Consider the following 12905-nt stretch of genomic DNA (forward strand, 5'->3'; position numbering starts at 1 on the left):
CTCGAAGCGGCCGGCGCGCAAACGCTGCTCGGCCTCTGGTGCCTTTTTAAAGTCAGTTCTGCGGCTTCAGAAACACCTCTTGTTGGTGGGGAGCTAAACAAGGGGTGCTGTGTTCTGGTGCTGAGGCAAGCGGGTTGTCTCCCTGGGGCAAAACTTGTCGTTCTTGCCGTTTCCCCACAGTGATTCATAGGTCGGTCTGACGGAGATGGGCTGATGACTTCTGCGCCTCCGCCCGCGCTGTAGCGCTGCTCGGAAGGCTGCGCTCAGACAAAAGCCGAACTTGTACAGGGAACGGGCCAGCTGTTAAACAAGTGAATCAAATGCAGGCTGTTATTCAAGTCCATATGCTGGTCATGTCTGCTTTTGCTAGTATTAACTTAATCAGGAAATTCCTATACTTACTTTCCGTGCTGGAACTCAGCTTTGGCCGATGGATTTGTAGCTACTGTTTTAAAAAACATGATTCTATTTTGATCTGATGTTCTGCTTTCAAGTATAAGATTGTTCGGTGTTCAAGTACCTGCAGACGTGTGGTATTCCAGTCCATTCCCTATGTCATGAAGTCCCCGGGCCATCTATTTCCTTCCCTTTCTGTTTCAGAATAGAGGAGCACAAGCATCAGGCAGACCTGGTCAAGCAGGAAAACAAAAGAGAAGGTGAAAAAATACAAAGGCTGAGCCATTTGTACCAACTGGAAATTCAGAGAGGAAAAGAAAAGGAACAGGAAGAGAAACGTGAACACCAGAGGCAGTATCATGTAAGTAACAGAAGGAGAGAGTCCATTACGTGCTTCACTGTGAAGCACTTGCATTAGGACCGTGAATAAATGGGTCTCTTGGCAGCAGGTTTGCTGATAGCTTCAGTAATGCTGGGTCATAATCTTCTGCCTTGCTAGCTGCAAACAGTGTTGTTCATGTCCTGTTTTGAGAAGGGCCCTTTGAAAGCTGTGATGTGACATCCAGAGCTTTGACTGGTCTGTAATGGAAAACACTCGTGCAGGCATCGAAGAATAGTCCTGACTTGAGAACTGGATTTAAGCCTGTTTTAAACCGACTGTTCTTTGTTAGGAAGAGGGGAGTAGGCTGAGTCTGTAAACATGAAAATACCTTTATAAGTTGTCTTTCCCCTTGTGACTAGAGTTGTTTAGGAATTGTTGGAAGGGACCCTGAAGATCATCTAGTTCCAACCACCCTGCTATAGGCAGATACACTTCCCTCCAGACCAGGTTGCTCAAAGCCGCATCCAGCCTGGCCTTGAATGCTACCAGTGAGGGGGCATCCACAGCCTCCTTGGGCATCCTGTTCCAGTGTCTCACCACCCTCACAGTAAAGAATTTCTTCCTAATATCTCATCTGAATCTACCCTCTTCCAGTTTTAAACTGTTTCCCCTTGTCCTGTCACTACATGCCCTTATAAAAAGTCTATTAAAATTACTTATCACACCTGCTGTTCTGCCCTCCACACCTCCTACATGAACCCCAATGCTTGCTAAAACAAGGAGGCAGAGTTCGAAGTACTTTGATTCATTGGCAAGTGAGACAATACAAGGAGAGAACTTCACTGAAACCCTGTTTGCTTTTTTTTCCCCCTTCCTATATTCCTTCTGGTCCTCTTACTCCATTTGCCTTCAATCTCACACATGTGAGAAAAGCATTAATTGCCATTTCTAGGTGACTACAAAATGCCTTGTGCCTTACACTTTCACAGTTTTACAGAGTTACTGTTTGTATCCTTCAGAGCCTGCGCCATGTGAATGACACTTGGAATGGGAGATTATTTGTGGGCAGTAGGAAAGGAGAGGAAAATTTAACTGAAGGATATTGTGCTCGGGACTGTGACTGCATACTAACTTTATTTTTGTGGTAGTCTATGATAGTTAGATCCTGAGTGTTCTCTTCCATCTGTTCCTGTGTTAGATACCTTCTCCACTGTTAGAAAGAGCTCTAATTATAGACTAGATGTGAAGGCTCTACTGGATTTTTCTTTTCCTATTACAAATTTCAGAAGTCTCATTCTGCATTAAAGTAAAAGTTCTTTTCCATTTAAACAGGAGCATGCAGCCGAACAGGAAAAAATTAAAAATGAAGAGAAACAAAAAGAAGACAAAGAGGATGATCAAATTAGGGCTTATATTAAAGAAAAAGAACTGATGGCTGATCTGAGAAGAGAGAAAGATGCAGAGACCAGCAGGTAGGTTGAGGGCTAGAGTTCTTCGTGTTCTTCAAAGCACCAACTTTTTTTTGTGACAAATGTTACTCTGAATTCTTATGCCACCAAAATCAAGTGTGTGATACAAGCGACTTTTCAGTAATTAAAACCTGGAAAAAGGTAGGAAATTCAGAAGAAATGCTTATTAGTTTCAGTAGTAATTGGTGCTCTGCAGTCTCAAGTCTTCCAGTTGCCTAGACCACAGATCTCTGCATCAGCATGTTGCCTCTTTCTCTAAGACATATAAAGAAACATAATATATTATACTAACAAAAGAAATTGTTTACCCGCTTAATTGTGAGCATATGACATTTCTGAGCCAATGCAACAAGTTCCCTTTGCATCCTACTTTCAGTCAGTACTCCCAGCATTGGCCTGTTTTGGCAGTGTGCTAGCTGAACTGTATGATCCATCTCATTATTGCAACAAAAAGCTAGCATAACAATAAATATATATATAGGGAGCGTTTATTTGCCACGTTAGCAAAATGAGGTCAAGGAGCTGAATGGGTGGGTCTGTGTGGCAAGAGAGAAGGATGGAGTCATAGAATCACATTAATAGGTTGGAAAAGACCAAGAAGAGAACTGCTGATTTTATTCTGAGAAATGCCTTGGAAGGCATAAGCATATATCAGATATTCTGGTATGATATGGTAGCTTTTTTTGTGCTTCAGGCTAATTGAGGAGCATCAGGACAGAGCTTGTAAAAAACTAACTGCACAGATGAACAAGGCATTGAGGATGGAAGATGATCGTCTTGATCGAGCAGCTGCAGAGGTTGAAGATGAGTACCAAGTGAAAACCAAAGAGAAAGAAGCTAAAAAAAAGGCTGCCATTGAATCTATTGCTGAACACAGAACCACTGATGTAAGAAACCTAATCTGTTCTTGTTCTTTTTTCTGGTGTGTACTTAAAACATAGAAACATGTTTTTTAACGTGTTGTTAGTAAAACACACACATGTATTCTCAGCTGTTTTCATCATATTCACAATCTACGGTTATACATCTAACACCTTAAGCAAGCTGCAAGTGGCATGCAGATTCATCCGTTTGAGTTTGAAAGCTTTGTAATTGTTGGTAATGTGTGCTAACACTTTCCAGTCTCAGCCATGCTTACTGCAGCTGAGGAACCTGGCGCAGATCAGAGCTCGTGGGGCTAGTGCCATCCTTCTGGGTCCTCTCTCCCACCTTGAGTTGGGCATCATCTATTGGTGCTGTCAGAAACTCTGGGCCTGGCCAAAGTGCAGCTGCTGTGATCCAGCACACCAGAGTGCTGTTGTGGGGCTGCATCATTATTGCTTTTGGATCTGGCCTGGAGTGGCTGATTGCAAGACATGGCTCCTCAAACTAGCAAGGTGACTATTTGGTTAACCACCTCTATTTTATAAAATGCAGGCAAAGATGAAATTGCAGAAGGAGAGAGAGGAAAAAGCAGAGGGTGAGAAGGACCGCAGTCAGTGGATGACAGATGATCGTATCTACCTGGAAATGGAAAAAGCTAAGAAAGACAAACAGCATGATGCAAATGTAGAATTACAGAAGTTTCGAATCCAGCAAATGGTAAATAGAAGCGTAGTACCCTTCCAGCCCTTTCAGAAAGAAGCATGCATCTATACCAACAGCACTAAATATTGTCTGCAGGGCAGGACTGGAGGCATGCCGTGTGTGATGTGTTTTGTTTGTGATCTGTGTGCACTGCAGATGTTGGGATTGGGGAACCAGCCACATCTCAGAGGAGTAGAACAGAAATTTCTTCTGGGCTTCCTCAGCTTGTATTGGTCAGGGAGGATTACTAGGAAGGGCTATTGATAGCAAAGAGATCAGCGCTGCAAATATGGCCTCAGGAGACACCACTTAGGAATGGAGATCCCCTTTCTGCAACTGAATTTCCCTTGAGCTGATGACCTTATTATTCAATTTCTTGCGATATCAGTGTCCCAGTGTGGGAGCCGCTCATGCAAAGCTTCTCTTCCCAAAGAGTGTTGTGCAAGGCAAGTCGGTTTTTTTAAAAATGCACTACTGCACTTTTTTCATAACTTGTAAGATGAATGGGATAAGAATTCTGAACATAGGTGCAAAAGATTTTAAGCTAATTATGTTGTAAAATAAATATTAAGCTTTGTTATTCTCTGTTTCTCAGGCAGAGAAACAGGCAAAAAAACAGCAGGAAAAACAAGCGGACTTGGACTATGATGCTCAGAGAAAAGCCACTTTTCATTAAGAGAAGAAATTTCAGAGATAAAGACAGTGAGTAACTTAATGTGTTGCAAATGCATGTAACTTTTATTCTCCCCTCCAAGCATCCAGGGTGGTAACAAGGCTCGGATTTAGGCCTCCTCAGTCGGTTTTATTCCTCTTTTTCTTTTTTTTTTAATCAAAATTAGTATGGGATACTGTTGGAACTCAGCTACCTCAGTGTGGCTAAACTACTGCAACAGAATATTACAAAGGAACATAGAGGCTATCCAGCAAGAATTCATAAAATACCAGTTGAAGATTAGAAAATTAGTTTTTGCTAACTGTAAAAGTAAATGAGTGTTCATTTATTCGGCATATTAAAAAAAAAAAGCTTGCGTAGCACTGTCCACATTCTTCCTTGACAAATGTATGTAAGCTGGTGTCTTGATCAGACACTGAGCAAATTCTTGGAATTGGGCAGGAATGTTGCGACTTATGTGCCCCTCAAATCCCTGTCCAAGAATCCAGCCAGGACTCAGAGCGCAGTCCCAGGTATTGCTGTAGGCTGCTGAGCTGTTTCTGGACAGCAGGACATGGATTCTTTGTATCCACTTTCACTTTAGTCAGTGCGGCCCAAAAGGGGCTGGTTGTGGAATGAAGAAGCTGCTGCTGAGAACATAACATTCATAATGCACGTATTTTGGGGGGCATTTACCCAAAGTAGCAGGAGTCTGGGGTCATGGCTCAATACTCCTCACTATTTGGAGCATATCTTCCTTCTTAAGTTTTCATCCAAAAGGCTCCAGTTTATCATTACTCTGGAATGTGAAAAGAACAGTAAATAGGAACAACGAGAACAACAAGAGATCAATCTCAGACTAGCTTCTCATCTACAGAAAAATGTATTCTTGCTGAACTATCAGCTAAGTCATACAGAGTTCTTTCCAATTATATTGGAATACCTGACTTGTTTGGAAATAAACTTTTTGGGGAAAAAGGCATGACAGAGGCATGGCAATTAGCTTCTGAAATAGTCTCTAAAAATCCTTTTATACTTTTTTTTTTTAGTTCACTAATGAAAAATGTATTTCCCCTCTCTCTGAGCTAGTGCACTTTTTATTACTTCAAGCTTTTTTCAGCAAAGAATGGAAACTTTTAATAAAGGCTTTTGATGGCAGAAGCTGAAACCTTAAGAAGAAGCACTGACTACAGTAAGAGTTGTGCTGAAGTCTGCAGAGCTTGATAACGCTCCAAATGCATACCCAAGTGCACATTTACACATGCTCAATACATGTGCAACTGGTGAGTTAAATGGATTTTAGTCTACTTGCACAGCAACAAGAAGCAAGGTGGATTGCAGTCTTATTTCCTACTTAGCTTTAAAAAAAATCAAAAGCCCTGTTCTGTAGATTGTGTGCATTTGAAGTCCACCGTATGCTTATACCCCCTTTTTCTTGGAACGTCTACAGAAATACCAAATTCAACTACCAGAAAGTAATTCATCCTTTCACTTTATCTAGAGCGAAATAAGCATCTAGGGTAGTTTTTAAACACACTGGCTACATGTGGATTCAGTTGCTTATTTCAGCATTAAAAAAGCATTAATCAGTGATATTGCATTGACTTCCAAAGATGTGTATGCTTTGTGTGCTTGTTTTAAATGATTACCTCTAGTTAGTGATCCCTATAATAGAGCAAAGAAGTTGTTTTAGCAACATGAAGAAGTAAATAGTTGAGGTTCTAGGATTTTTAGTGACAAAACATTATGGTAACATTTAATTGTTCTTTACAGTTGTCCTACCTGAAAGGCAAGAATGGAAATCTTGCAAGAACAATAATACAGAAGACTAAAGTAATCTGTATGTTTGATATGTTGAAGAATACAAAAAAAGAAGAAAAGACTGGGAAGAAATTAAAAGAACAATTCACTGTGCAATTAAAAGCAGATGAAAGCTATTGAACAGCCTGAGATGATAAATAAACTGAAACAGTGAGAAAGTTCAGCTCAGTGTCTGGAAAGGAAGAAGCTAAGGAGGAGCTAGGAGCAGCCTGCAGCTGTTGGAAGGGTAGCACAGCTAAAGCAGAGCCAAGCTCTTCGTACTGTCAGATGACTAATATAACAGATTAATATGTGGGTTGATTGTAAAGACACACTGTGTTCATGCTGAAAGAGGTTAAAATTGGATCGTTTTGACTAGAATGGTGGTCAGCTATTGAAATCACATTTAAAGGCTTTGAAATCACATTTAAAGCAGGAAGTTGGTCTAGCTGATCACCATCTCTAGTCTAATGCCAAGTGTCACTGCATATGTTTATTAGCTAAAGTTGCAATTTACAGTTAGCAAATCAGAACATGCTTTGAGAAATAACTTGACTACTAAACATGAACTACTGATTTTGCTCAACAGAGCCCCCTCTCAGCTGGTGCGCTGCCTTGCTTCAGAAGTCATAGGACACATGCACATAACTTCACAGGTATTGGTCTTATGAAAAGGCCAGGACCTAAGAAATGCAGGGCGATCCTAGAGGGACTGAAAAAGTCAAATCAAACTGTGTTTTTTACAAATATGTCACACAACTTTGAGGAAACAGGTTGGCACTTTAAGTGCTTACCTCTAGTGTCACATGTGACTTTTCAGGACAATACCACAAGTCTGATGCCTGTATGGCTATAGCAGTAGTCTTCTCAGATTGAATTCTGACACAGAAAATGGAATAGAGGAGCTTTTTAAATACCTCATTCTAGGTAGATTTAAGTTAATCACTGTGCAGTTCTTTACTGTCAAGTGGTGATCTGGGCTAGAGTTTACTAACATTACAGGCTGCTACTGCTCAACTCAGAGGAAGGATGAAGATGACACCTAAATGGAAACAAACATTTACTGAAGAGAAAAGTTGGCACCACAGGGCAATTAAGGATGAACGCTGTCAGATGCCACTATAGACTGGCTATATATAACTCTTCTGAATTTTTTTTTTTTCAAAACTTAACGGTGGTTTCAGGTCAATGAATTTGTCGTTTTAATGGCTAAGTTTTTTAGATTTGTTATTTACTTATACCTTTTTCATATTTATAACACTCTCCCATTTCAAGACATGTAATTTTCCTCCTTTGTCTGGTAATGCATCCTTGTCTCTGCTGAATCTCCATTCTTGTTCTGACAGCGTATCTTTAAGGAGTTAAAGTGAAAGCTGCAGCTACGATAAGACTGTATAAGATACCTTTCTTCAATTCCTTCTATTTAATGTGTTGTGCTATGTTTCTAAATTTGGACTCCCTAGTCATTCCACTTATGCTCTTGCATTGCCACCAGTGCAATTTAAGCATCTGTTATGGTCTAGTAAATGATTCAAACCTGCTATTTAATCTATTAAACCAATCTTTTAGAAGATCTAAAACAGCTTTAAAACACAGCTGATTGTAGCTACTTGATACTATATTATATAAACCACCATCATATTTTTTTTTTAATTATTTTTTTCCCTTCTGGGTTTCTCATCTCCAATACATTATCCAGAGAAATTGACAATTCTGTTAGGTACTGAAGGGTGTGTCAGAACTGCAGGCCCAATAAAATTCAACATTAGATTTTTGCTCATATAATAGTAATTTTACTACACGCTCCCTTCCAAATAAGTAGCACCTCACTGGACTTACAGTAGTCTGTACTGTTTAAAAAAGAAAGCTAGAAAGCTGCAATACTTATTGTAAGAAACAAGTAATAGTCACTATGCAAACTAGAGACAGGTTCAAAGGTTTGAGGCTACCAAAACCTGGAAGCTATGCATCCAGCACTGGAACAGGGGCATGGCAGACGAGAAATTTGGACTGTCTTTGGTAAAGCTTAGCATTACGTTACTCTGCAGGGCAATTACTGTTGTTTCAATTACAATCCATCAATTCATAAACATTCAGTTGTACAATAATTACAAATCACACAGCAGGACTTAAACTTTTTTTCTTTCTTCTTCAAAGATACATCTGACAAGCATAGAAGCACCTACAAATGAATAAGAAGCTATAGCCACTCTGCAAAACCTGCCAGTGCCTAACAGCTGAAGCTGATTGGAACACATTACAAGACATGCAACGTGCCAGAACCTGCCTATATTCAGCTTCAGCTCAAGAAACAATTGCCTTATCTACAGCCATAGGTTTCAATAAGCAATTTTAACAGTGATTACTTTTATTATGAAACACAGCAGTAGATTCACTTCGAGGAGGTCAAGAGGTAAAAACCTAAACGTGTATTTAAACCTGACATCTGTGTTGTACTCCTTGGGTATTACTGGGCTTCTAAGCTCAAGTAAAACCTTGTGTTGTGGCTTTAAAAAAAACCTGAGTAATAAAAGTGAGTAAGCTGTTCAAAAATAGCTGCCTGTAACAGTAATATCAGTGCTGAGGGGTTTTGTTGTGTTTTGTGTGTGTGTGTGTGTGTGGTTTTTTTGGACAATTTTCTACTTAATTTTATTGTGGAGAACACAGTAGAAAGACTAGATTGAGAAAGCTGCAGCATAGGCTCAGTCTCTAATTCTTTATGGGAAAGAGATGTCTGCAGCAAGACAGTTGTGCGCCTGGCACTCACGTTTCTAAATTAACTAGGAAACATACACAGTGAGCGCATGGTGTGCTTCTCTGCTGTCTCCTAAACACTGCTCTGGCACAGCCAGGGTGCCAGAATGGAATACTGGTGTAGGTGAGCTTTTGATCAAAACTTAGCTTTGCATTCAGTTCTAAGTTGGCAGCTATCCTGCTGCTGTATTTAAATTCATGTCATCAAATAGGAACATCTTCTGTAAGTGGTGAAAACTATTCTCCATAAATACAAGATTTGTTTTTGCATGTAAGTACAAGATCAAAGTTTGAAACTTGCAAAAAAGCTATAGGGATAAAATACTAGATCAATTTAGTTACACAGCTTCATTTTTGTGTGCTGAATTAGATATATAGCCTGTCATTTGTCTATTAGCAAACATTATCGTCTAGTTCAGCATGAGATTGAAGATGTGAATAGCCAGATCTTAATAAAAGCATATAAATTTGGGTTTAACTGAAGAGGTCATGTCCTGACATCACATCACCACATCCTGTAAATCTGTACAAACAACAATTCAGAAGGCTTAAGATTTGAATCACAAGCACATTTAAATGCACCATTTGCAGCATGTGAACCAGAAATGAGCAATTCCCTTAATTACATACAAAAAATTAATACTGCAAGCACACTTTGCAGACACATCAACTATGCTAACAAATACACCAAAAAGAAGCATTTATTACTGAAAATTAATTTAATACACAAGATATACATTTCCTTTCAAGAACTTGTGTTCTCCCAGCTGAGAACTGGGTCATCATCCCAGTTGAGAAGTACAGGTTACAAAATACTGAAGAGACAAATTTCAAAATATTTCACTAAATATTATTACATGCACACCACTACTTACACAGTTCTTTTAGCTGCTGAAGGAAACCAGTTATCAGCTGTTTCCTCTTACAACATATCATAAATAGGCCTAAATTATTTCCAATCCTTCCCATTATTCCTTTAATTAGCAGTTATGGCTAAAGCAATACAGTGACTAGTTTTTTAATGTACACTTACAGGGATATGTACAGAGTATGTAGAAATGGCTGCCTGCCAAAAACTGGAAGTGCTTTGGATGTTGCAAAATTTCAATTCGAAGTCAGGGTGCTGGTGAAGCTAAATAGTTCATTTGATGTTATGGTCAGAGCTTTCATGAATATAATTTTTGAACAAATATGTTAGAGATGTGTATTTAGCAATGTAAGATCTGTCCTCTGAACTTGTTCATGTTAACTACCATATTCATTTAATATAAACAGTGACTGTTAAGGAAGGACATACCTCTTTTACTTTCGTATAGTTTTACTATCTAAACTAATCACTTTATTATTGCTGTCCCTTTCATGGAATACCATATTAAGAAAACTTACTTTGATGTCATAGCTTTTCCCCCCACTCTCCAAGTGAATATTACTTCATGTTTTTATTTAGGAACAAGTTCGGTTGGAGAAATGTTTCAATGATGTGAACTGTTCAAGGATAAGTAATAAGTACTACACTAGAAGTACACACACGAGCTGGGAAGCTTAAATTTTTTGCTAGAAAACTGCAATATTATACCAAATTCAAATTTTGCAAAATGCAGAGTTCATAAACATTGTGATATGCATTTTCTTGAACAATCTGGTTAAATGTTGCATTAGAAAAATTACAAAAGCAAAAGAAGGAAAGCAGCATGTAAGAGTTCTTAACATTTATGTCATGTTGACTCTGGAAACATGAAGATTAACTTTGTCACTTGTATCCTCCAGGTAAGTTGACAAAAAATTAACTCATGACTGCTACTGAAAAATACTACTGTCTTTTATCAAAGTTCTTCAAGTATCGGGGAAGACATAAATCATTTAAAAGGAGGTATATGGTAAAACATAGTATGTTTATCTTGAGGCTATTGTAACCCCAAAAGCAGAAAGATGCATTTTTGACAATTTTTCTGGAGTAAGGTCAGTTCTCAGCTGCTGACAGCACAACCTGCCTTCTAGATGGACCTTTCTCCCCTGGCCTCATTCAGAAGGAATGGCCACAAGCATTTTTCCAGTACAAGTAAGTATTGCTTTCAAACACGCTTTCACTTCAGTTCTCTAAGCCAAAAGGCCAACAACTTATGACACTGCTGCCAAAGATGGCACTGAATTACACTCTGACCACAGTGTAAGGCTGAGAACTATAGAGGGGAGAAGGGTTCCAGGACAGCAGGAGCAGTAGCCACAAGCTCACCAGGCAACAAGAGCTCAGTGGTGCTTGGGGACATCCTGCTGTCCAAAGGACTGTGCTTCAGTCCCACTGAAAGTCTTATCAGCATTCTTAATTTCTAGACAAAGAAAAGCACAAATGTGGCACATTCCCCCTCTCACAAGACTGCAATTTTTGAACTTAAAGCAAACAAAGTGCTGAGCATTAAAACAACTGAGCATTAAATACAATACAGACAATGCACATACTCAGCAAGAGATTAAGAGTATCCCACCATGTGCAATTATAAGTGATCAACTTCTTACATGTTACCCTAAAGACCAGGAAAACAATCCTTGTGCCACTTATTCAGATGAATTTTAACCTGCTATGAAAGAACTAGAGAGCATTTAATCTGTACAAATTTTTGACCTATAGCAGGGAAAGCTCCATATTAAGAGCACATAAGTGCATCTTTTGAAATTATTTAGAGCTGCAAATTACAACTGAATCTTTGACATTTTAAATAATTATGTTCAAGACTTAGTAACCACTTAAAAATTTTAAAATCATTCCCTATGATTACCTTACTGCTGTCTGGTGGTATTTTTACCCTTTACTAGAGCAGGACGTGACATAGCTGAGGTTTTTTTGTTTGCAGGCTTATATGGCCTTCAGTGGCATTGGCAGGAACATTCTTAGTAGTGCAAACATACCTCTTGAGCAATGAGAAGTTGTGTAGCAGCTCCCTAAAAGATTAAAGAACACTGCAGTTTATACTCAAAGAGATCCCAAAGTGCACCACATATGCATACTGCAGAGAAAACATAACTTTGTGTGAGCTGCCACATACATTTCTTAAGCCTAATTTCTTCACTTTTTCTTACTATCCAAAATTGAGAAGGAACTGCTCCAAAGATGTGCTGAGTTCTGACAGGCAATACACACAACAGGCCCACTACAGGTCTTTAATTTACTCCCTTTTAAATACAGTTACGTTATCCACCCTGTGGGCTTGGAAAACATTTTTACAAATTCTGCGTTAAATAACAATTCAAAATGCATACTAAAACACTAAAAATAAAATAAAAAAAATAGCCAAAGTAACTCCACAAACCATTCTACTAAGAAGTGATACTACACACCTCTAGTTTTTGTCCAGTAAGAGTTCCTCACTTTGTTCACAATCCTGTATTTTCTTTTGTTCTCAAGACATAACAACTCGTTATTTCCTTTAGAGTAATAACTGTCTGGAGCACAACGTCAAACCAAGTTTCAGCAATTCTGCTCATCTGCTGTGGACACACTCATAATAAAGTGGGTTATTATATGGCAAAAATACTGACAAACATTACAAAAACAGTAAGAACAAGTTATATCATGCAATCAGAAAATCTGCCTTAAAAATCAACTACTGAAATAGTTACACTTCAAAACGGCTTTACATTAATGCCCTTAAGATTTCTTAGAAACCTTAAGATTTGCCAGCCTTTGGTGCAAGCAGATTGAAGGAACTGAAGGACTAACAAAAACGTGGGGGTTTGTACCACATTTGATCTCTCAACCCACAACATAGTCATCACATACCAGCTCTAGGCTCATGGCACATATGTAAGCAATGCTGTAGCAACCAAACTAATTTCCTTCTCTTTCATGAAGGTGTGTTGAAAAAGAAACAAGGTAGAGTCCCAAAAGAGGAAAGCATAAGAGGGAGGGAATTAAATTGAGGAATGTATGCTTGAGGATGGGTCTTTAGAA

The 12905-nt window shown here is 38.9% G+C and overlaps 1 protein-coding gene across 1 annotated transcript in view; it reads left to right on the forward strand.

Moving 5' to 3' along the window:
• LOC100542537 (coiled-coil domain-containing protein 173-like) overlaps positions 1 to 8760 on the forward strand; it is a 9095-nt gene extending 335 nt beyond the window's left edge. The window contains exons 2-7 of the mRNA XM_019617183.2: positions 501 to 757; positions 2051 to 2190; positions 2882 to 3074; positions 3604 to 3768; positions 4349 to 4455; positions 8363 to 8760. Of these exons, the coding sequence (XP_019472728.2) occupies positions 501 to 757; positions 2051 to 2190; positions 2882 to 3074; positions 3604 to 3768; positions 4349 to 4429 (836 nt within the window). The 3' untranslated portion in view covers positions 4430 to 4455; positions 8363 to 8760. The remainder of the gene's footprint in view (positions 1 to 500; positions 758 to 2050; positions 2191 to 2881; positions 3075 to 3603; positions 3769 to 4348; positions 4456 to 8362) is intronic.
• The last annotated feature ends 4145 nt before the right edge of the window (positions 8761 to 12905 follow it).

This window comes from Meleagris gallopavo, chromosome 7, assembly GCF_000146605.3.
Source record: "Meleagris gallopavo isolate NT-WF06-2002-E0010 breed Aviagen turkey brand Nicholas breeding stock chromosome 7, Turkey_5.1, whole genome shotgun sequence".
NCBI lineage: Eukaryota > Metazoa > Chordata > Aves > Galliformes > Phasianidae > Meleagris > Meleagris gallopavo.